This window comes from Athene cunicularia (genome assembly GCF_003259725.1).
Source record: "Athene cunicularia isolate RWA chromosome 3 unlocalized genomic scaffold, athCun1 chr3_part1, whole genome shotgun sequence".
Classification (NCBI taxonomy): Eukaryota; Metazoa; Chordata; class Aves; order Strigiformes; family Strigidae; genus Athene; species Athene cunicularia.
Window position 1 is genome coordinate 25,330,535 of NW_020799097.1, and position 25,790 is coordinate 25,356,324.

The window sequence follows — 25,790 nt, forward strand, 5'->3', positions numbered from 1 at the left end:
TTCCTAGCTATTTTAATGGACTGTTTTCAGAAATGTGATTATTGTGAATCTCTAGACCTTTTATATATAAAACAGAAAAAAACCCCAAACCCTTTAACTTATTGTAGAGGATATGTAGTTCTGTACTGAATAGTTCCAGTATGAGGCTTCAGTTCATAGTGCTGCTGTTCTGGGAATCCATTATAAGTCTAATCTATTAAATTTGTTACTTAGCTATAAGTCTCAATTTGGGGGGCAATATAAATTGCAGTTAGGAGTTTTTTTCATGGAAATGAGAGTTTGAAATCTAGTATCACTTTAAAAACATTTTAGATGTTTGCTGAATGTAATGCCTAGACACTGTCTGAACTGAAACTTTTCAGTTTCTTTAGTTATAACTCATTCACTACTCATTCACAGTGTATATACAGTGAACACTGTAGAACTCATTTGCTGTAGCGAATGCATGTTGGTTGGCATTTAGAGTTCACTATGTGATGGTAAATATTAAAAAAGCCATATAAAAATATTTTAGGAAATATGACCAGACCCAAGTGTTACTATTACTTCCATGGTTATATCATTTTGTTATTTATAGTTTCTTTAATTTAATATAGTAGATTATGTATGCTCTGTTGTGATAGTGTTATGCGTTTGTTTTCTTCAAAACCTCATGTAGATTGAGTTTCATGTATGTTGTCTTAGCTGAAGTTAAAATCAAGAATGTTTTTGTTTAGGTACTTTTATATCACAATTTAAGATTACAAGTACTCCTATTTTATCTACACTATTTATATATGCATTCTTATTGTACTCTAGACATGGAAAAGTTCTAATCAAAGTTATCTAAGATTGTACCGTCAAGTAACAAAAACCATGAAGACAGCACAGTTTATAATGGCAGGTGAGGGCATGTTGGGAAAAGATAAGTAAGGTTTTCAGGAATCTTTAATGGCTTCAGGAACAAACTTTCTAGATTTGAAAAACAACACCACCCCAAAAAACCCAGGACTTTTGGTGTGTTGTACGTATTCAAATGCAGTGCATGAAGACAGATTTATAAAACTGGCTGTAGGTTTGAACCTCTTAGTTTAGAGACACAACAACACAAAATTGAGGATAGCTCCAAATTCTTATGCAGAGTGGGTAAGGATAAACAAGGTGGATTAATGCCTATGAATGTCAGCAGGTGGCTTCTGTGGTCTAGAAATCTAAATTGATGATAATGGATTGCAGGAATAAAATAAAACATTTATGCATTGCGATGTAGTTTTCAGTTATTCCATTGAATTGAATAGATAGTTCTTTGTTGCTTTGCATAGGGGGGGGCAAAGTGAAAGAACTAAAAATAATAAAGCTAAAAATGCGTTCAAACAAGTTAGTTACAGTGGTGTTAATCTGTTGATATGAGTGCTCATTTCATTGCTTAATGTCACAAATGTTTACATTTATCACAACACCTGTTGCATGTGACAAATGTAAACAATTTGTACTTTAAACATATCGGAGAAAGGCTTGTGAATAACCAGTTAACTGCCATTTTTATTCAAAAAAAAAAAAGTTGTTTCATAATTTAGAGGGACATGAGAGGTGATAGATATCTTTTAAAGGATCTAACAGTATTACATCACTAGAAATGCAATTAGAATAAATTTTACACTCAAACTGCTAAAATACTGTCTTCTCAGTGAATAGAAGAAACACTTCAACCATGTGAAAAAAAGTTAAGCATCATGAGCAATAATTAAAACATTTTCACAGAGAAGACAGTATGGACTTCACTGAAATTCCTTCAGTTTTGTTTTTAAACAGATTCATCTTGGCTTGTAATTCTGTAGCTCTTGGATTTGGTTAAAGGTAAAGTTATCAACACTGATCTTAAGAGATTTTTGAGAGAAGAGAAATTGTTTTGCAAATAATCTTAAGCTCATGGTATGTAACAATTAGTGTGAAGCAGGTCACAGTTAGATCCTGTTATTAAAATCCTTCTTTTTGAAAATATTTTATTGATGGCAAAAGAAAATTTAATATCCTGGAAAATCTGTAACTATAAAACATGAATCATCTTACCAGACCATTATTCAAATTGATTTCTTCTGGGTGTACTGATGAGATTAGTGACTGAAGCTACAAATTGTAAGAGTGCTTGCATGGTACCATCGAGAAAGTTTTATGGTATTGACTGTCTCGTCCCACATGGTGGGTTACAAGGGGGTGAATCTTTTGAATTCCCCGAGAGCCTGAGTGCCAGTGGAAGAGCCCATTTCTGCTTGACAGAGCCGCAGGGCAGGCTGAGTCATGATAATGACTCAGAAGTAGAATTGTGCTGATGACTTCATTAACTGACCACTTTGGTGAATGAATGGAGACAATTTGGCACAAATCAACTGATAACCATCTGGCAATGGATAAAGGCACTTTGGCGATGAGGATATTTTCCTAATAACCTGTCAATGATCAACCCATCATAATTCAACTCCTACAAAACTTATACACATGAATATATGTAAGAAAGAGAGAGCAGAAAGAGAAAAGAGAGGAAGAGGGAATAGGAAAAGGGGAAATCACCACCCTTGGATCCCACATTGTCACAGAGTAGCCAGCGTGGTCTATAGGTTGTGGGTTGACCAAGATACATGTGGGGTGTTGCCTTTATATTGTCCTTCTTACACATATGCAGGAGGTTGTTCCAGAAGGTTCTAATTTTTTTCTGGCTTGTACCTGCACAGTTAGACAAGTTCTGTCTCTGGGCAACAACAGGAGGGAAGGGGAGAGAAATGGCCCACTGCGCCACTTTTGCAGAGCTTCCTTTGCGTGTGTGTGTGTCCCCACCATCCCACTTGAGTTGTTTGAGACATCCTCTTTGCAAACAGTTTCTTGCTTATGAACAGTTCGTGACACCACCCAGTGGGTCAAACAATGAGAGTCAGTGGAATGTCTTCAAGGTCGTCATCTAGGTCAGTTGAGTGTTTTCAATGGCATCTTCTAGGTTGGTGGAGTGTTTTCAACATCATCTTCTAGGGTCGTGATACGAACATAGTGGACAGCAGGAGAAAGGAGGGAATAGCAGTGAGTAGACGGGTAATCAATTATACATCAGATAATAGCTATGCCAATTATCAAGAACAAAAATCCAACCAATAAAGTTATTGCAATTTGTGCTAACAACTTCCTGCACCCCGTGAGTCCCCAGGACTGCAGGAGCGAGGTGAACCAAGATCTAGTGAACCAGTCATTTGGCTGGAGTGACTGAAATATTTTGGCAGTTTGGCAATTTCTTTCATTTTGGCCTGCGTTTCCCCTGCACAAGTACTGGTATTATGAATGGACACAACATTCTTCATCAGTTAAATTTAACATATCACATCTTCCTTTCTCTTTTAACAATATGGTATCTAAAGCTAAACAATTTTGAAATGTTATCTTTGATACTTGTTGGACTTGTAAATCCAGTTCTCCTAAAACATACCTTGTCTAGTTACTTAGAAGGTGTACTTGCTAGGTGATGTTTTCTAGAACAAATTGATGTCACATCAGGATTACAGATGGAGTAGAGATGTTTTCTGCTAGAACATCCTCATGCTAGTCCCAGAGAAGCTACGTATATACTACTAGTTTTACAAGTCTGGATATTGTTATAATCCATAAAATATACTTCAGGTTTTGCAGTGAGTAGCAGGCTCTTCAAAGGGTAGTGTGTACAGGGTATACCACAATATTTACTCCTGTTACAATCTTTAGTTTTATTATAAATTTTATTACACAGTCTATCTTGATTTTTATGTCCGCTAGAACAGTAACTCCAACAAGTACACATGTCCTTATCTCTCCAAGATAAGATGGATTGTTTCCGTATGATTCTTCCAGCTTCTTGTAGGGCTAGGGCTACCACAAATGGAACTTTTTCCCAGGTGGAATACTGTTTTTCTGCATCCTTAAAATTACATGAAAGGAACCCAGCGGGGCAAATGGGGCACTCTGGTCCCCTTTGCCATATATGTATAGATACTCCATGGATTGCAAAACCCTGTTCAATTTGAAGTGGGTCTGTGGGGTGGATCGGGCCCAGGGCCTGGTATGCTCCTGCCTCATGCCTCAAGCACTAATAACTTCATGGCTTCCTCGTGAACAGGGATCCAGTCCCAAGCAGCTCGTTTACGTACTAGGACAAATGTCTGGTGGTGTGATTTTACGCATATCTGATTTTATCCCAGAATGTTTCTTGTTAACAAGATGTCTCATTTTGCATGAAGTAATCCTGAAAGTGTCTGAGCAACTGTAGCTGATGACAACTGAATAGTTGATGCAAGTTCAACTGTAGTTATCTAGCTGAATCAACATAAAGTTGAAGAAACAAGTTTTTAGGAAACAAGCTTTGAGCAGACTGCATTGTGGGACAGGTAACTGAGTGTTAGTGGTAAAAGGATCTGATGTTATACATCACTGCAGAAAGTTTGCTTCCTTGGAGTGTCTGAAATATGCCACTGAATAGAAATCCAAGAAAGCTTATTTTTACTAGCAAGACACAGCTTATGCTACTGCTATATTCAAAATATACCTGTGGTCATTTGTTCCAAATGTCCAAGTTTTGTAATAATATTACCATTTGAGAACAAAATGTCATATCAATAAGTAGTGTTAGTATTTGTTTCTGTGCATTGACGACCCAAACCTAGCTGGTGCTAGAGTCCAACAATTAAACATACTTCTCCTGTCCTGAACATCCATCTTGACAGATGGGAGCGAAGTCACTGAACATCTGGAGGAGTGAAGAAAGCTCATGGAATGGATAAATGAATATTATGTGGGACCTGGGCATGACGTAAATGTTATGGAATGTAAGGGGTGGAGACTGTACTGGGTCTGGCTGAGCTGGAATTGGTTTTCCCCTACAGCAGTCCTCACGGTGCTGTGTTTTATGCTGGGAGCTGGCAGGGTGTTGGTAGCACCCTGGTGTTGTGGCTACTGCTGAGCAGGGCTTACACAGCACCAAGGCTCTTTCTGACATTTCCCCCCTCAGTGGGACGGGGTGGGCAAGATCTTGGGAGGGGACACAGCCAGGACAGCTGACCCGAACTGACCAAAGGGATATTCCAGACCATATGACATCTGCTCAGGATAAAGCTGGGAGAAAGGAGGAAGGGGTTGGGGTCACCCTTGGTCCTCCGAGGCAACCACTACGCATATCAGAGCCCTGCTTCCTGTGAAGGCCCCACATCGCCCCCTTCATGGGAAATAGAGAATAAATCTGTTTTCTTTTTTTGGCTTCCACATGTGGACCTTTGCTTTGCTTATATTAAATCTGCTTTTGTTTTACCCACAAAGGGTTGATCTATCTTATTTTCTTTCCACTCTTTGCCCTGTTGAGAAAACAAGGGGAAAGAGGGAGAAAGTGATTGAGTGACTTGGTGGGTACCTGGAATTTAGCCAAGGTTAAACCACCACAGTTTCATATAAATGGAATATGCAGATACTTATTTGATAAAATATTTATTCTGGTATAAAGTAATGAAAAAAATCAAAGAACTTCATATTGGCCTAATGGATTTAAAAAATATTGAGTACTATAAGAATGATGTGTAAGAAAAACTAAAATTAGTATCAGCAAGGTTAATATGATATGGCTAAAATTACTGAAAAATATTCTGAGTAATATTCGAAAAATAGTCTCAAAATACTGCCTGTGACTTGGTACTTACTGGTCATGCGGATGCTTTTTAGAGGATTAAAAGCACTGTAAAGGGTGTCTATGTATCCCATGGTTTGAGGCAGTTTTTTAAATCCTGCTGTATGTTTAATCTCATGAGTATTTTCACTCAACCTTTGCAAGGCAGTTCTGGTTCTGGACTTTGTCCAGCTAGTGAATTTGTTCCTCATACTTCTCCCACATCTAGGTGAGAGCTTCCAGAACAGAAGCCATATTCCTGGCATCTGCTGTTACATCTTAGAGTGCAAGCTTTGGGACATGTCCTAATGGTAGCACCTTAGGGTGCTACCATTCCTGCCAGGAAATTCTCTTGTAGATGGACCTAGTGGGGTGATTCATGGCCTTGTGTCCCCAGAAATTATTCTCTTTATGATAGGTTTCATGCTGGCTTTTCTGGACTACCTACTGAAGTGCTGTCATCTATTTCTTAACTTTAAAAAAAGTGCCTTTTCAAGTCAGTACCTTTCTATGGCAAAAGGTACAACTTCCTCTCAAGTTTAGGGTGTTTCCTGTTGTCCCAGGGACAGCAGCTGCTGTTCACACTCTTGTATGGGTTGCTGTTTGGAATACTGGAAACATGTGCCATGACAATGATAGCAGGTGGTTGACTTTGCAGTTTGTCGTATTAGCAGCCAGGGTAGGTAAGATCCAGGAGATGAGTTCACCCACGTTTTTATATAAAATTGTCACCAAATTTCTGTTCAGTCAACAGATGAACAGATTGGTTCTTTTTCAGAACCTTCTTCAAGAAATAGTGGCCTAAGTATATGGAGAGGTTTTATTTTTGTCTGCATAGAATTAAGAAAAAAACCCTTCACTGTTAAACACACACAGAGACACACGAAGATGGTGATTTTTTTGGTCCAGAGTCTGTTTAGGAGGTCTTACATAAAGTCAGAACATGTTTTTTTATTCTTGCTTTTAGGCAAGTAGGAGTATGCTCAAGAGCTACCCATGCTGAAGAGTAAATAGGGATAAGCACAGAGAATAAAATCCCAAGTTATTTGAAGTACATCTATACCATCTCCATCCTTTTATTTAAAAGTCTATTGCATTCTTAGACTTGATGGTGGATAGAATTTTTTCTGGCTTAAGAGCATGAGGGGAACAGTACATAAACACTGTGTAAGAAGTAAGAGCATACAGTCAGTGCTTGAGACATACACACCTCACTGGTGAAGATACGTATCTATGCTATAACTTAACTCCAGTTACTGGTAGATAGCAATTCTTTTCTACACTGTTACATTTAACACTGAGGTCATAACTCATGCCAGAAAACCAAACAATCCACTGGACTGCAGCTGATTACTCAGTGTAAAGTATTTTCCCTCTTGACATCAGAAACTACCAGGAGGAAAAGCAACTGCTGGTTAGATCCTCTCTTTTTGGGGAAATTTAACTCCTGGAATAATAAACACCCTACATAAACCTACTGGTATCTGACATGACTCTACCGGCCAGAAATCTTTTAGTTGATGGAACTACTTTCTAAATTATAGCCTCACAGCTCTTGAAAATTGTTGAAAATTAATCTAAACAAAAGACTTCCTAATCTCCATTTCATCAGCATTTGACTTTTTTTTTTAATAATTTAACAAATACTACCATTCTTTTTTACATTGAAATTAAACATTTTACAGATTAGTGGTGTGATCTTTCTAGAATTGTATTATGAGCTTACAAACAAACCTTGTACCGCATTGCTTAATAGATGTATTACTTCCTACTAGTATAAAGAATCAGAAGTGCTGAAAACAGTGGCTGTTGATCACACTACAGAAAATTTTTTTGAAAGATCGGTGTGCATGTATGATTAGGATCTTGAAGGATTATAAATTAAATTTTTTTTAATTGTTTATTTTTTTAATTATTATTCTACATTTCATAATATTTCTGTTGCAGCTCAAAGTCTGAAAAGTATTGTTTGGTTGTTTATCATATTGTCTGGAGAGCAGTAAAGCTTTAGCTCAGGTTGTTGACTATCATCAAGTGGATTGCAATCTTGTCAGCAGGGTATTTACTGAAGTTTACGGTCTTGTATCTTAACACAAACAACATAAATCCAAGTTTGACTTTTTTGGTCTGCAAACATGTTTAGTAGTATCTTCACCTGAAATTACACTCATTCCTGCATAGTTGGCAATCTCAAGAATACTTCAACTATCCAAATTAACCTCACGGTGTTACTAGTTGTGCAAGCCCAGTATTTAACAGTTGGGGTGATGCAAAATGGTTCTTTCCCTCTTAAAATGGTTTCATCCTTACAGCCTGCACAATGGAAGTGTGTGTCTCTGTGTCAGTTGCTTCTGCCCAATGTGTGTCCCGTTGTGAGTAGTGTTAACTGAGCCACTGATGTCTGCAATGAAGTAGCTAAGGCAGATGTCATTTCCCATGAACCTTCCATGGTGGATGGTAGCCACTGTTGCCAAAAATTGAATGGATGGCTGATGAGGGCTTAAAAATCAAACCGTTAATTTCACTGAAGCTACTCTACTTCAGGGCATAGCGTATCTCAGCTGTAGTTTTATGTTGCTGTGCTTTTAGTTGGTCATAAGTCAGCTGTCCAAAGAAATTGTTCACCTCATTGGATCATTATGAAAGCAAAACCAGTATTTAATATCTGAACAGATGAAAAAGATTCACTCTTAAGTCATGTTTAATTTTTTTTTTAAATTATTCACAGAAGGGCACAAACTATTTTTGTTAACCTTGGTGAAGCTGGGAGGTGGGGGAAAGAAGTTCATGTTGCTTAAAATTTCAGCAGAAAAAAAATTAACTATGCCTGACTTCACAGTAGATCATTTGGAAAAGTGAGTATACATTGGGTGTTATTTGGTGCTAATGACAGAATTAATTTATGCCCTAGTTGGTCTTTAAAATGTTTCTGCTTGCGTATGTGAGTTTTCCCCGTAACACAGTGTTGCCCCATGATCGCCCTTGTCCCTCTTTCTCCTGTCTTCTGACTTCTTTGGGGTGAGGGAGTGTTTTTCCTTCACCCGAGCTTTCATTTATTATTAGAATCTAAACTATAAAGTAGCTTTCTCCTGCCCTTAGCATACCAGTTCTTGAGAGTCACTTCTGTTACATTGACAGTCTCTCCATCTGTGTCTCCTCAGGTTTCACATTGTATGGTCTAGAGGTAAAGCTTTCCTAGTAAAAGGCAGTTGAGAACTGGGCTGCTTCCCTTCCTGAGTGATACTGACTGGGAAGCCAACACCTAGTTTGTACCTGTTGGAAAGGCTTGGGCTTCCCATCAGAATGGCAACCTCTGCTGCCTGTGCTCACAGAAATGATAATCATGTTTGTTGGCTTTTTTTTCATGTCATATTGATTGACTCAAATATTTTTGATTGCAGTCAAAGGGGTGAGAAGGAGCATCTCCTCTCCCCTTAATCTTTGTATGTCCTACCAGAAAAAATCAGTCTCTAGTTTTGCTAATGATCACAGCCAGACGTTGTGAAAGCTGTCCCTTGTTACAGAGTTTTGTATCCCCCTAGGTTGACTTTTTTTTTTTTACTGTAGTTCTTAGCTATTGTGGTTGCATGTGGAAAACTGACGGAAAGTTGTAAACTGTGACATTATTAGTCTGAAAAATCTGAAGCTATTCATCATCCTTAATCTTGCCAACAGAAGTTCTGGGGATTTCTGTGTCTGTGGTTACAAGATTTCTCATTTTTTCTCATCTTTGGCAGTGAAGGAAAGCTGATGTTCAAGCACCTGTCATGTAATCTTATTTTTCTTTCTTCTTACAGCCTACTTTGTTTTTTCATCTTTCCCCATAGTAGTATTGATTTAGATAAGATGGGTGCATTTTTCACATCCTTCTAGGACCAAAGCAGGGGTACTATATTTGGTCAGGAAATTACAGTCGAAACCGAGTTTGCAGCCAGAGGAAACTGGAAAAGTATCAGTATCAAAGGACTGATAAAAGAAGAAAGGCCAGCCAGAAAGTAAGTAACAGCTTTGAATAATTGCAGTTTAAAACTACTGAATAGTAATCATTCATTACAATTACCAATTATTTTCAGCTATGAGCCACATTACTTGAATAGAATAAATTAATGTAGAACAATTTATAGATTGTTTCTAAAAACAGCCTTAAAATTTTGAATCCTCATTTACAACCTTTCTAGATAAAAGCAGAGTGCAATTAACCTGACTCTTGAATATTCTCATGCTACACATGGCTCTGTTTTTCAGCTCATGTACTAGTAGGACTGAAGATTGTTACTTCTGAAATACAGCTGTGAAGATTAAAAGTGAGATATGAGTTCTGAACCAATTTCAGAACCATCTGATGGACTTGCAGAAGCCAGAGAAAAAAGGGATTGGAAGAATACAAAACAGGTGGCATAATAATCTTGTGCTCTCCCTTATGCTTTATTTGCACATATATGCATGCATTACTTTCCCCTGCCACCTTCCCATTCCCCCAGAAGTCCTTTATCCCTGGTATATTGGCCAAACCACATCAGGTAAGTAATGAGTACTGAAGGTGAAGGTCTTATTTTACTCCATCACAACATATGTCTGAGTTTGAGAGTACACTGAATCTTAATTCTTTATTTTTTCAGAACTTCAGTCAGCTTTAAGGCATAAGAGGAGAATTTGGACTAAGTAATACAGAATTCAAAAGTGGTATTTATTGATTGAAATCCTTTCTTGAAAAATATCTGAGGCCTGGGTTCTTGACCCAAAGACAAAATAAGATCTAGTGTACTCAGGCAGGAATTTAACGAGTCACAAATGTAAAAGTATTTCTATCAAGTCAGTTCTTAGCATGAATGCACTTTATTCTTGAGAACTGGCCTGGAAAAACATATTTTATGGTCACATTTCAATTCATTTGTCACTTACAAAAAACAACTCATGATATTCTCAGGGACACAAAATTTGAGTTCACTTTCTTGAAAAGCAGGGTGTACAAAACAGGACTATTCTCTTACTGTCCTTCAGCTCCAAGAAACACCTGCTCAGACTTAGACGAAAGAAAGAATACGTTTTGAGGTTGGATGCCTCTTTTGTGGTACAGGTCAGTTAACATACAGGAAGTATCACATCGTATTTTAAGTACTGGGAAGGTGTACAAATACTGTTTCATTTGAGCTACTGAAAGGCATGTTTTATATTTCAGATGACTCATTAAAATCTTGTTAGCATACTGTAAAGAAATACTTAATGCAACTGTGCTCCTAAGAAATACATAAAGGAAAGCTGAAGCTGTAGTTTATGATACAACCTGTATTCCAGACCTAAAAAATAATTCAAAAAGAAGCATGTTCTGATTTAGAGTACAGATACACAGCTCTTCAAGATTCAGATGTTAATGATAAATAAAAAGGCCAGTTAATACCACCTTTTCCAGTGTTTTATTAATAATAATCTTACTAAAAATTTACATTAGAACTCATAACGATGCTCACCAGATGTCTTTTTGCTGCTCAGGGAAAAAAAAAAAAAAAGCTAACTCAAGAATTTTTTCAATAAAAGCAACATGTAAAATAAAACAGACACAAAGAGCATAGAAGAAAAACTGCATAGCAAGTGAAGGAAGCAATTAACTTGAAATATGTACAACTGAAAATTAAAACATAGTTTGGCTAAGTTTTCTCCTTGGTAACTGTAATTAAAGAGGACTGCTTGTCTTACTGAAGCAATAAAACAAAATGTTGTCTGTTTAGGAAATGAACTCTAACTTGCAAAAATATACAGTTCTGAATTAAGATTAAATAATAGTTTAAGAAATTAAATTTATTTGAATTTCTACCTTTTGTATGCATCTCTGCGTTCTTGAGTCTTTGAATCACTTTGAGGTACACTGACATTTGCCCAGAATACTCAGTGTTCCATCTTGTATGCTACGTTTTGTAGCACAGAAGATAAAATTCAAAAGCTTACTGCAGGGTAATGTCAGGGCACGCTGCAGGTTTCCTAATTTGTGTGGATCCAGTATTTTCACTCAAGGTGTTAAGGAACTGTTAACAAACATTTTTGCTCTGAAGCTAAACAAGCCAGCTGCAGGATCTCGAGCTGCTCTGGCCTTGGTTTATAGTAATGGGGTTTTTTAACCCAACTTTGGCAAAAGTGATGGCCTGATTAGTAGTACTTTGATGAAATTTCGTTTATAAAAAATTGTAAGGATGGGTATTATTCTGCACGTTCTGAACAGGCACATCAGGATCTGACTTTGGAGCTAGTAGTATACAAGGGCCTCAAGAACCTAGTGTAATTCTTTTGTGTGGATTTAACTCCAGACTTTTACCCAAAGAGATTCATTCTGATGGCAGTGAGGTTTGGCTTGAGATACTGAAGGAGAACATCATGACCATGCAAAAGCATACATATTTGACATAGATGAGTTTTCAGCCCAGAAAGACTGGATAGAGAAAAGTAAAAGCTTGCTTTTAAGCCATGTCTGATGCCTTCCTAGGCTGTAACATCCCAGGATCCTTTAATGTTCAGGAGTTTATGCAAATCCAACAACATGTATTAAGACAACATGAGCTATGTCTTCACAATTGTATAGTGTGGTCCCATGTCAGATTTCAATCACCTGACCCTACCTGTACTCCTCTGCTCAGTAGAGTGCCTAATATTGCCTCCTGCCATGAGAACCCTTACTCAATGTCTTACTAGATGTCTTTTTGAGTGTATATACTCACAATTTTGAGGTTCTATTATTTAATACTGATTATATTAATGTTATTATATATATTTTTTTTAATATATGTATATATAATTGCATTGTTGTTATTTTTGCTCAAACTCTTTGTGATTTAAGTGTCAAATATAGAACTGTAACTGTGAAGTTCTTGGAACTTCCAAGAGCAATTAAATGTGACTGTTTTTTTGGAGTTGAAAGTAATGCAGTACAAAGTCTTTTGGCTAAGAATACAACAAATTTTGATTACAGGTAAGTGCATATTCTCCTCAGTTGCCAGGCTAGCAGTAGGCTAAGGCATCGTCAGTAAGAATTGCAGGCAACCAGTTAAAATTTGGAAATTTACATTTCCAAAAGTCCTGCATAGAATTTCTCTCAAATAAATATTTCAATATAAATGTGTCATCCTTTCCTCATTTGAAGTGTTTTTCCATTCTATTACGGATTGGTTTTGCATTTTATCACTGTATAAAATATCAGTTCTGAAATATTGTATAGGTTAGGTAACGTTGTCTGAGTGCATGTTTGTCATGAATTTAAAAATTTATTGTATACGCTACATGTTGCTTCTGAAGACTTAAATAGTATCTGAGTATTATGTGTTTCAAATTTACCCAACCACAAAATGAAATTACCATGTCTATGTTAAAAAGACTACTGCTTATGTTATCTTTAATATCTGGCTTGTCAGTGGTGTCGAAATTGTGTTTTAGACAAAGATTGTTTATATTAATGAACAGTCATGGTGCACACTATTAGTCTAGTCTGTAGTCTACAGAGATAATTCCAAGAAACTCCATTCTTAAATGTGACAAATTGCTTGAACACTTAATGGAGAACAGCTCTGTACTGATAAAATAGGACGGATGGAGTTACATCAGAGTATATCTCTTCTGTTCTGTGATTCATTACTGGGTAAAATGAGTTGTCCTCAAGTCTTTTTTGGCCTGTGCTACCAGCTGTAATCCAATTCAAAATATTTTTGTGGTCTCAGCTCAGTACATTACTAAAAGGAAAATTAATTTTAGCAGAGACTTTGGGAGCTTACCGCTTGTGGTTGTGGTAATATCGGAAGGGGTGGGGGTGGGGGAGTGGCAGAGGCAAGAAATGGGAATGATTATTTCTTATGGAGCACTAGTTATCTAGAGAAATAATTTTAAATTCATATATTGATTTTGAAAATTAGGAATAATTGTTTAAAATAATTGTATAAAAGTCAGGTGATCTACTTTTTCTACAAAACTAAAATGCTTATGTGTATGTACTTGTGCATGTCTATGTAGCTACAAGTAATTCTAGCTAAGATTTTCAAAACCTCGTCACATGTATTTTTGATGACCATTATGTTCACTTCTGTATTTCTCTGATACTGCTAAAATTCATGTCCTGTGCTATCTTTTGTGTATGCTGGAAGCTTTCATGGTCATTGCTGATGATCAAAGGATACTTCTTCCTCTTCTGACTTCTATAATACTAATTCTTAAAAGGGTTATTTAAAGTCTTCATGGGGCAAACACTCCTACTTTGCACATAAGCTATAGGGGGATTTTGCAGGGGAAGGTAGGGGTGCTTTTTATGGTATCTTAGAATTGCTGGTTTAAGGATTGCTGCACTCTTTGAGCATACCTTGTGTATTATATTACTCGAACAACTTTTATTTACAAGAAAAGAATGTTTACTTAAAAACCTGGACTTAAAGTACTGAAGTTATGCCCCCAAAAAAGACAAAAACAAACAAAAGGCTACACTATCAAAATAAAATTATTAAACTTATACTTTACAATAAATATACTCTTGTTTATGCATCACTCAGCCAGTTTATGCCTTTCTTTTGGAAGAAACTGGAATAATTTTAAATTACAGGTTTTCTTTGTTGAAGGTAAGCTGCCTTTTCCTTTCCACCTGATCAAAAGGAAAAGGCAGAACACAAATACTATCCTTTTTTCTGTGGCATCCCAGACTGGAAGTCATTTACTTTTTGTTTTTACTAATGAAAATTTATGTTCCTGTTTTCTGCTATATTGTATGCTTTGATACCAGATGTGATGAAGGGGTTTCCTTTCTTCCTTGTACTCAAAGTTTAATATTTCTAGTATATGTGTTAATTAGTACAGCCTCTTCCCCAGGCAGTACTGTAATTATGAAGTAGTTAAGTCCTTATAATAGAACAGTTTCTAATTTAAGGGTTTTTTTCAAAGGGGAAAACTCTTCAGATTTTTGATATTTTGTTGTCTCTTTCACATCTCTAGTCAACAAGGACACTGGTTATGACAAGTATGTCTATTAAATTTTTGACTATTTAGTTAGCACACTGTTGAATGCTGATAATCTTCTTATGCCTATACAAAATTAAATTTGTCTTTCAGCTGTATGGTAAAACACTTCATTCTTTACTATAGCTAGAAACACGTACATACGTGTATGTGTCATTGCTATCTGTAGTGTGTGTGTGTATGTTTGTGTTGCTATGGTGCAAACTGAAGTAGTGCCATAGGTGAGCTCAACAGGTCTTCAGATCAATGAAACAAATCTTAAGCAAGTTTTGAATTTTTCTGAAGAAAGTGTAAAAAGGAATTTTATGTAGTAAACGGTTCAGACTTTCAGCCCAAGACTTAGCTTTTTTCCCCATACATTTGCATTATTTCTATTTTTAAAGTCATAATCTGACACATCAGTTCAAAATGTTTTTTGTCATAAATAGTTGCTGAAGAAATATCAGTTGTAGGCTTTTTAGCCACTTAGTTTCAAAACATTAGAAGCAGCTGCCACTGTGTGTTTTGGGGAAGAGTTAATCATTTTCTGGCATGCTCTTATCATTCTCTTAAAAGTCTTACAGCATAAAGAACATCCAACAAAAACACAGTTTCATATTTTATACTACATTTGCTTACAGGTTTTTTTTAATTCTTTTTGAAAACTCAGGATATTTCTACTACCCACAAATCTGTTTAAGGTTTGAAGTAATTAAATCTTGACAGTTACATAGATAAAAGTACTCAGAAACAGCACTTAGTGTCTATCCTTCTAGAAGTTCTTTGTGAATGGTTGTCAATAGCTATTAACAAGTATACTAATATATGTCTGAAACATAAAAAGGAATTAATACTTTTCTTGTCTTTAATGTGACTGGATGTTAGTAACACTATAAAATGCACTTTGCAAGTCATGAAATACAGGATCACTGTGGGGGAGGTAAAGATAATAGCTACAGTGCAGATAGAAGTAGTGGAAAACAGAGGCTATGATCTGCCTAAAAGACATCCAAACCTGGTAGAGCTGGGGAAAAAGTTCTCTTGTTGAAAGAGGTTATTAATACATTATTTCTTTTATGTTGCTTGTATGTTAATTTTTCCCACTAGCCAATTAATATTTAATTAAAAATGTCTGGCCATAATAATTGCTCTTCAGAACTTCTACATCAAGATCGTGCTTTTGGCTGTCTACATTTATATGCCTTTAACAATCTGTAAATGGGTGAAGGTAAAGGTTCTGCATCTGAAAGAACTAAAGAACAGAAAATAGTCCTACAAAGTACAACCCAATGGCCAAAAGCCAATTTTACTACACAGTAGCTACAGCCTTAGAAGTGGTTCATTAGAATTTAAATTCTAAAGATCATGAGTTCAGTTGTTTCATGGCATTGGGTTTTGAATGCTACTTACTGATTAACAGCCAGCATCTACCTGGTTTTGTGAATCAGTGAAATTTTGTTGTAAACTTGCATCTGTTGGGTTTTCCATCTGACTGAAGTATAAACTGGTGAGTTTTCACTGTAATTTACAAGATATCTTAAAGTCGATTCTTGTACAACAGGACTTTTTCCTCTCATTGTAAGGAATTTTGTGCAGAAAGAACTAAGACAAGGTTCAGGTAGAGCATGGAAGTGCATCCCCTGAGCATACAGGCTAGGCAGGGCCATGCCCTATGGGTTGCAATGTTGCAAAAGCATTCACTTGTAGCCTATGTCATGGTAAAACTCATAAAATCAAAAGGGAATAGTAAATATTCTAGTAACATTAAAAGCCTTGTAGCCAAGGCCAGAATTCACATTGGAGTGAGGGTCAGTGGTTTGATTTTATTTTTTTTTAAATGCCTCTGCATACAATATCACCTTTTAATTGTGAAGTTAATTTGCTACACTGTTTTAACTATTCATGTATTTGAAACTTCTTTAAAAATAGATTGCTGCGTTCTCTGTGAAAAAGTTTTTGCAGTTTTGTTAGAGTTCCTCCAAGTAATGTTTGTTTTAGCTGGGGTATTTTGGAAGCTTTAACTGAGTTATATTCTTGGGAGTGAAATGTAGTGAGAATGAAGTAACCCCAGAGGCTTCTGGAGATGTTCTGAGTGTCATTATGTCAGTGATTAACTTAAATGTTTTAACTGAGAGGATCACCCCTGTGATAGATGTGACTGTGTTCAAGGTTGTCTTTGTTTTATCTTGTGTAGCATGCCATGGACATTTTAAAGTCAGCCAGGGGGAGCAGGGAGGATACTGGAACTGGGCTTTAATTTAAAGATCATTAATGATCATTTATGATAATGATTTCTAAAAACAATTGTTAATAAGAACAGCAAATTGTTCTCATGCAGCAGCTTTTCTCTACTGATATCAAGATCTCACTGTTTTTATGATGCTATATTTATGTGCTTCAGCGTAGCTATGTAGAGAACTCAAATTAGATTTCTAGTTATAGGAGGCCATTCTGGATTTTATATTAAATTTCATATATTTAATTATAATTGTATTTAAGGATAAGTGAATTTTTACCTGAAACACTGGCTCAGATGTATAGAGAGCAAGCCAGAACTTTAGGATTTTATCTAAATTTAGACACAGCATTTTATTCAGATGCTGAAAATCTGATGTTTCCTAGTAAAAATCTTTCAAGAGTTCTGTGTCTAAATGTTTACATTTTCTGGTAATACGTTTTTGATAGTACTACAAAAGCAACCAAGAATGAGGCTCTGTTGTACTAGGCATTGTACACAAACAACATGTTAGCTAATTCCTGACTCAAAAGCTTCTATTTAAACAGACAAGATAGATGTGGGGGAGAAAAGAGCTTTGATGTGCAAGTAGATATGGTTGTGTGATGACAGAAAAAGCTGTGTTCAGACTCAGTGAGAAGGCTAATGAATTTACTGCTAGCAAATGGGTAGAGGCTCAGTGAGAAAAGGGTAATAAATTATTAATGAGGAAAGAAATAAGGTGAGTTTGTGTTGTGTGTATATGCTTTTATAATTCTGCATATCCATTCAACATTGTAGGTTTTTTTTTCCTTTTTAGGAAGCAAAATACAGTAATTCAGGTGGTGAATAAACTTGGAGACTTTTTCTCAGATGATATATGCGAAACAACAAGTCATGTAGTTACAGGTACTCGTCGTACCTTGAATGTTGTGCTGGGAATTGCTCGTGGGTGTTGAATTGTTTCTTATGAGTGGGTAAGAACTATTTTTTAATTTTGCTAAAAAATAAATTAAACTTATTTTGTATAGCTGAAATATCAACCATATAACCGTGTTTGTGTCCATGCTATTTACTATGATGCAATGTTCAGATATTCAGGCTTACCTAGAGTTAGTTCAATTAGAGGAAATTTGTCTCTGTAAAGCTCTGTTATCATGACTTACAGTCTGCTTATCTAACCTAGGTATTCCTGTATTGTACCACAGTTTGTATTTTAGAAATGCTTGAAGTCTTATCTCATAGATGAGAAACTCATGTCACATGCATTATTTTTAGACAGATTAAAGGATAAACAAACCATTTCTGCTCAAAATTAGCTAAGTCACGTTATTCAGTCTGAATTTTTTATGTCCTGATTTAATAAATTTCTGTTGTTTTCTGAAACATGTGTTCAGCATTGGTAAATACGAAGGGGAATTATTAGATGTTTTGCTGCATAGTGGAAAAACTGTAAAATAGGAAACAAATTAAGGAGAGCTATTTGTAGTTAAGTAGTTTGGAGACTTTGTAATTTACAGAAAGTTGCGAAGCATACAGATCAAATAACCACTATATGTCCTCAAAATTTCTTGTAGACTATCATGTACAGTTACCAGACTGTTACCATAAAGACAAGATAATCATGACTTGCTGTGCTGGGTCTGTGTGGTATGGAGTTAATTTTCTTCATTGCAGGCTGTATGGTGCTGTGTTTTAGACTGGTGACCAAAACAGTGTTGGTAACACACCAGCGTTTCCGTTGTTGCAGAGCAGTGCTTACACAGCGTCAATGTGTAATCTTTCTCACACTGCCCTGCCAGTGAGTAGGCTGGGGATACACAAGGAGCTGAGACAGCTGACCCCAGCTGATCAAAGAAATTTTTTCACACCATATGACATCACTCTCAGATATAAAACTGGGTAAGAGATTTTTCCCAAAGCAGCCATTTCTTGTAGACTGGCTGAGCATTGGTCTGCTGGTGGTAATGATTATTTCTACAAAAGTTTTTTAAACTTTTTCCCCCTTCACTTATTGTCGTCATCTTAACCCACAAGGTGGTTGTTTTCTTGCTTTTGCCCATCCAATTCTCTTCCCCATCGCGCTGAGGTGGGGACTGAACAGTGGCTAGGTGGGGACCTTACCTGTCAGCCCAGAGTTAAACCACCTCAGTTGCTCACTGTTAGAATGAAGACTAACCATTCAATCTGACATTGCAGATGACGGGTTCTTAACTTTCCTTATGTTTCCAGAGCTATAAAACATAGCTGTTGGAATTTATATGGAAATAGCTCTTCATCTTATACAGAAAATGTTTGCAGAATAACTTTAAATTCCTTAGCTTCCTTTTTCTTATAGATACTTTAAAATCTAGCTGTTGGGCTGAAAAGAAAATAAACTCCTGTGCCTTTTTGTTTTCAAGATGTCTAGGACTTACCAATGTGAAACTTGTCCTACATGATATACATGTAGCTATCTGAAGAAGCTGTTATGACATACTTTGAGGTTTTCAGAAGTTCTTGGTGATTGGAATAAAGGGGTTTGCATCTCTGGTCACCTTAACAATCCAATAATGTGCCTTTGTGGAAAAAAAGGACGGTAGCATCCTTGGATGTATGAAGAGGAACACATCTGAGCAAAGGGTTTGAACAAGACAATCTCCACAGGTCCATTCCAGCCTCAGCTATTACATGATTCTGTGCATCTATGAATAATATACATTGAAACGTCTGTCCCATTAGCTTAGTATGGAGTTTTAAACAAGTAACAACATATTTGCTATGTTACTTTCTGATAACAGGGTGGTCCAACATGAAAGCTGTATTTCCTTGAGAAAAAGCTGCAAATAACTACTAAAGGTGTAGATAAGTCTACAAAAATGCAGTAAAATACTTTCCTATCTTTGTACGTAGTATACAACAGTATTTGGATAATCAGTATTCTGGCAATTGCTGCCCTGGAATCTTTCATTACATATTTTATGCACTGCACTTCTGTGAACCAACACATGCTGAAAACATCAACACATCCTCTTCATAGATCAGTAGTGAGTAGTAGCAATGCCAAATTTTCTTCTGCTGTTTTACGGTCTACCATTTAGACTCATCACAGGATCATCTATATCCCTCATATAATACCAATATGTTAAATGGAATTGTTCCAAGGATTATTTTGTTCCTGTAAATATTATTGGATGAAGTGCTGAAGCTGTCTTCACTCATTTTACTGAACTGCTATTTAGACAAAAGTTTTAAAGTTACTGTGAGAGCTGCATGAGAAGGAATTAGAGAAAAACTTCAGAATTCAGTTCTCCAAATCACGTTTGTTCAATCTTAGAGTATCTGCTTATCTGTGAATATTGCTATTTAAAATTTTTTTAGAACTGTGCTTAAATCTTTCACTGAGGCTGGGTACAACTTTGTCCATAAATGTTTAATCCCACAAGTAATTAAGTCATTTATTTTACTGAAAGAAAATACTGCCTTGAACTTTTTTAAAAAAAATATTTCTTAATCTGATTAAATCTATGCATTTTTTCATGTTAGAGCATTATTGTCTTACTTGTAATTGTGTCACTGGCATAATTATGCCATCTTTTTACCCAAATTCATTAACTGAATACTTTAACTGGAGAAAAGAAAGCTGAAGCTTTACTTAACAATCATGAGGAATTCTGTAGAAAATTAGTCAGGAGAATTTCATTTAACCAAAATAACCTTTTCCTCTTATTAATGCTACAATACTGAATCCTTTAAATGCTTTTCTATACTGTAGTCAGTCCAAGTATAAGTACTTTCATTGATAAAATGCTTCAATTAAAATAGGTCAGGAGAAATCAATAGTACCTTTTAAACAAGGTATTTTATACTGTGATGGTTGTCTTTTGGAAAATGTTTCTCAATGTTCTAGGAGCTGAAATATTATTTACCTCTGCCTCTTGACTTGTAACATGGAGAGATAATTTCTTCTTCTGAGAAAAACTTAAAATGATCTTTTAAAGATGAACGTTAGAGAAATATCAGCTTTACCATTAGACATTTAGTCTTCATAGCACTCCATTTACCTATTTCAAGATGAGTTATTCAAGTACAAATACCCTATTATCATTCAGTGTGCTGGCAGGTAAGGGGCCTTAAATACTGACTAGTCAAACAGTGTGTTTTCAGACCCTTGAGAACTTAATGTTTGACGTAAATTTTCCTGTATAGTGTGAACATAGCTGATATGAATATGCAAAGGAAAACTGTGCACCAAGGGGCTTACCTTATAGCTGCATAACCTAGAGGATGCTTGTTGGAGCTCAGTGCCATACAGGTTGCCTGGTACTGAATTAGATAAAATGGTCCATACTTGAGGACAAAGTAACAGAAGGTTGATCAACTTAATTCTAGAGTCTAAGGCCAAGGAAAACATTCTTTAAGGTTATTAAGAAGTCCACATAAAAACTATGCTTTTTCCACTCTCCTCTTCCATCCCTGTTTCTTACTTTCTTGAGTCAATGGCATTCTGCTAGAATCAGATGGCATTCTACTAGAATATGATATATTCTTAGTATCTCGGTGTTATCAGCTGTATTTTCCTAATTTCTGATACTCCTATATCCAGCATTCATGCTTGATCTATACTGTACTACTTTATCATTATATTTCAAGCTCAATCTTCTGTAACTGCACATTTGAAAAGTTCTAGATACTCTTTGTTCTCTATATAAACAGTTATGTATTTCAGCTTTTCTTAGTCCTTTTCCACATTCTGAGAAATTGTTGAATATGAAGATATTACTAACTTAACAAGAAAAATTAGTTTACTCAAGAATAATATTGCAAATCATAACTTGATTTTGTCCTACATTAATTTCAAGCATTTTTTCAGGGTTGCTTATGATACTGGTTGAAATTTGTCTCTGCCAGTCAGAAGCAAACTTTCAGTGACTTAGAATGGAGAGCTCTTGCCTTTGTGTTCATGAAAACTGAATGTTTTAGTGAGTGGTGACCTAATTATTTACTGCAGGACCTGTTCATGAACTCTGTATCTAATTTTCTTTTTATCTAGGAATGTAGATATGATGTCTTTGTACTCAATTCCAGAACCATGATAGACAGGCATTAATCCATCTTTTGTTAAGATAAACAAAATTTATTTCTAAACAAAATTCTGTAAATACTGCAAGGATTAATAGAAGTTGTTACTGTAAAATTGGCCTGGAAAATGAAATGGGATTACTTAATCATAATTAATCTTTTGGGTTTGTGTTTTAATCTGTTTGGGTTGTTTGCCAGTTACTTGTGGTACAAACATCATTTTGGTCCTGTAAGGACATGATGTACACATACAGGATGGTACATCTGTTCCTGCTCAAGATTATTTACAAAGAAATTATTTTCATGCAGCACGTCTCCAGGAATTGTTATTAGGAGTTACAATTTTCTTGGTTCAGTTAAAGTTGATTTATACTGTGATTAAGAGATAAATGACTTGGATTAACAAGTTTCTATTATTTGCAGTAAATATATACAGATATAAGGATAAAGCTAACAGATCTCAATATTCTTATTGTAAATTGTAAAAAATATACACATGTACTACCTTAAAATTTATAACTTAAATTCCTAAATTGCAATCTTTATGTTTTTAAGCAGTTACTATACTTTTCTTGGCTAAATACAGCAATACTTTTAAGGTTTTGAATATTTTTTAAAGGTCATTGATTTATTAATGTGCTTAAGTCTTATTTTTAGGTTTGGCATGATATAATGACTATAAAATTATTTTCTCTTTCTGTACAGCTGTTGCATTTTCAAATATTTGGTTGTGCCTTCTCTGAAAGTAAACATAATATTCTTTGGATTTTTGTAATAAAGTTCAACAATAGGTTTGAAGATGTGCTGGTTTTCATTATCAACAAAAAATCACTGTTCAGATCCAATAGCCTGCAAAATTGGACACCTCCCCTCACGAGAAAAATATCACTTGCCACATCACACAAACCATCAGCTTTTGTAGCAGTTCATATTAGAGGTTGCTGGTTCCCCCGAAAGTTGTCAAGCATAAACTACTTTGGACTAAAGACTATAGAACTTGGTTTTGATATCAAAATTACTTTCTAGATTTAATTTGCAATTTGATTTTTTGTAGCAACAGATTTGGGGCAAAAGAGCCCTTTACAGAAAGTTATTTTCCTGTATACAGTTAGGTCATTTAATAAGATTTACATTACTACTTTATAATCAGTGTGTTCAGCTTTGAATCTTGTTTAGTGAGCTGTAATGTAACTTTATCATGCTTGGTATCTATTATGCCAATTTTTGTCTAAGGGGAACATCTCATAGCACTGCTTCCCAAATTTTATGAGGTAAAGTTTTATAATTTAAATTAAAACTAACAATACATGGATTTGTATGGCGTCTTCCAAAACAATAAAAAAATACAGAATATTTCAGTTAATTGTGAATCAAACATGGGAACAATTTCATGCACTGATGAAATTCAACTTGTTCTAAGGTGAATAATGGCAACAGTTTAATGGTGCATGGCTGTGCTAACAGTAAGAAACAGACTTCATCTATTTGAAATGGCTAGAGAACTGTTTAGGAAAACTGTGACTGCTGCCAGAGTTGGAATTATCCTAAACACAGGGATTTACTTTCTAATAAATTCCATATATCCCATTTAGGAGGTATAGGTACATGTCTTGTTCCCTTAACACTAGCTGCAGCTGTAGGAGCAGTAGTGTATTGAGGGGGTTGCTGTGGTTTTTAAGGTTGCAAGTATTAATTGTGCTGTCTCTCACTAGTGGGTAACAATGCTTTTTTTCAACTAATATTTAAGCGTGCCAAATGGCAGCTGCTACTACAGGAAGGATGTTGCAAAGCCAAATATCTGTAAAAGGGGAAAGTTGGTGAATTGTGTGACAGTGGACAAACATGGCAAAGAAATTACTGGTCTTTTGCCTATATGAGAAGTTTTATGGCTCAGGTCACATCGATGAAGCCAATGAGAAAAATAAACCCTTCCATCAGAATAGGCTTCAGAATTTAGACTATCTAGAATTTAGTAGGAAAATGTCCTTTCTACAATTCAAGGGCAGAGCCATGGTAAGCACTTGAGTCTTTTTCCATTTTCCCATAAAGAAAGGGATAATCTCTGAACAGTCTTTGTGAGGCTTTTATTATTATAGTCTACTAGCTGCAATTTATAATGATAAATTATTTTTAAGAATGGTTTAGAAAATCAACCCAGGAAAAATGGGAGAGTTTTAAAAAAAAAAAATGTATTTCAGAAATTGAAAATACAACCATTTCAAGTAGGTTTTTTAATGTTAACCATTTTGTGATGGCCCTGATGGGAACAGAGGTCTGAAAGTACTGTTAGGATTGCTAGTCTCCAAAAATCATATTGATCCAGCGTTTCAGAGCTCAGTTGAGCACAAATGAGCATTATTTTCCAGACAGTCAGTACTCTGCACTTTTTAGTTCTCTAGAATGTGACATTGACAGAGGAGGATACCGGAGAGAATGAAATTGAGCTTTTCTTTGTGGGCTGATTTATATAGGTAATGTGGATTATATACAACAGTTGCATAATCCCAGTCAGTCCGATATTGTTTAACATCTTCATTTATGATCTGGATGATGGGGAGGAGTGTACCCTCAGCAATTTTATTGATGTTACAAAACTCTGAGGAGTGTTTGATACACCAGAGGGATGTTCCCATTCAGAGGGACCTTGACAGGCTGGAGAAATGGGCAAACAGGAACCTCATGAAGTTCAGTGATTAACTGAAGCGAGACAAATGGAACTGATATAGTATGACTTCCCTTTTCTACTCTGCTCTAATTTTATGTATCATGATGCAAAAAGCTGACTTACCTAATATCCTCACAAAGTTTCAAAATTTAATGTAGCTATGCCTAGAAATATGACTTTGGTATTTTAATGGCTTCTTTCGGTTTTAAAATTTGTATGTTTCTGATCGCTTGCTTTTCCAGTGAATCATTTGGTTTGGGTAAATGAAATATCAAACTAAGCATTGCAACTGCAGTTACTTGTAATTACACATTCAAAGAATTTGCTATTTTAGAAATTATGAGTTCTGCTTACCGCTTAATTTATTTTAGGTTCTGTGGTCTTTGGAACTGGGCCATTGGATCTCAGAGGAACCATATGAGCTTTCATCCAGCTTCCCTGCAGCTCCTGTAAGTTTAATGGCTCTTTAAGCTTGTGAACTTTACTTTGTTTATCTGGAAAATGATTGGCCCTCTAAATAGGTTTTGTGAACAAGAAGTCCTACTAGAAAAAAAAAATTTTTTAAAGCACGGGGTTCTTTTCTCCTTTGTTCACTACTTTTTGAAGTGTGTGCAAAGACTTAAGTGTGCATAAAAAAATACAAAAAATTGTTTCACCACTTAACAGCTGGATATAAACTAGCTTCTTATTGAAGTATAAAAGTCCTTTAATTTATTTATGGTATATTTTATCTGTGCTTGTCTATAAACTGGAGAGGCATATTATTGCATAACAAAAGTATTCAGGTCATAGATTCAATATTTTCAGTCCAGAAATTTCTTTGGCAATGGAAAATTACTGTGCACTTCTAAAACTAATAAGTAGGTAAAATGAAGTATTTTTCCTGCTTTTAATTATCATTCTCAAATACTGAATTGTGAACTACTGCAAAAGTGTGTCTGTGGGGTCATAGTGTGTCTGTACAGAACCAAGTGTATCTGCACTCCATCTGTTGTAATTGATTAAACAGTAATTTTATTTTTGTTTTACAAGAATTCTAGCAGGTTACTAGTCAATCACACTGATAGTTTTGCCAAAAAAGGTTTCACAATTTCTCTTATATTATAGTGGCTAGGTGAATATATTATCATCTGCTACTTATTTCTCAAGCAACATTTAATGGGGTTTGAACTTTACTATAGTTTTATTAACTGTTAAGAACCTCATTTTAAGATTCTTTCTAAATCTATAATTTATGTAAATTTACA

The 25,790-nt window shown here is 35.6% G+C and overlaps 1 protein-coding gene across 1 annotated transcript in view; it reads left to right on the forward strand.

The window, feature by feature from the left end:
- MCPH1 (microcephalin 1) overlaps nt 1-25,790 on the forward strand; it is a 131,470-nt gene that overhangs the window by 25,021 nt on the left and 80,659 nt on the right. The window contains 5 exon segments of the mRNA XM_026845199.1: nt 9,633-9,639; nt 14,600-14,628; nt 16,576-16,584; nt 17,638-17,794; nt 24,915-24,992. Of these exon segments, the coding sequence (XP_026701000.1) occupies nt 9,633-9,639; nt 14,600-14,628; nt 16,576-16,584; nt 17,638-17,794; nt 24,915-24,992 (280 nt within the window).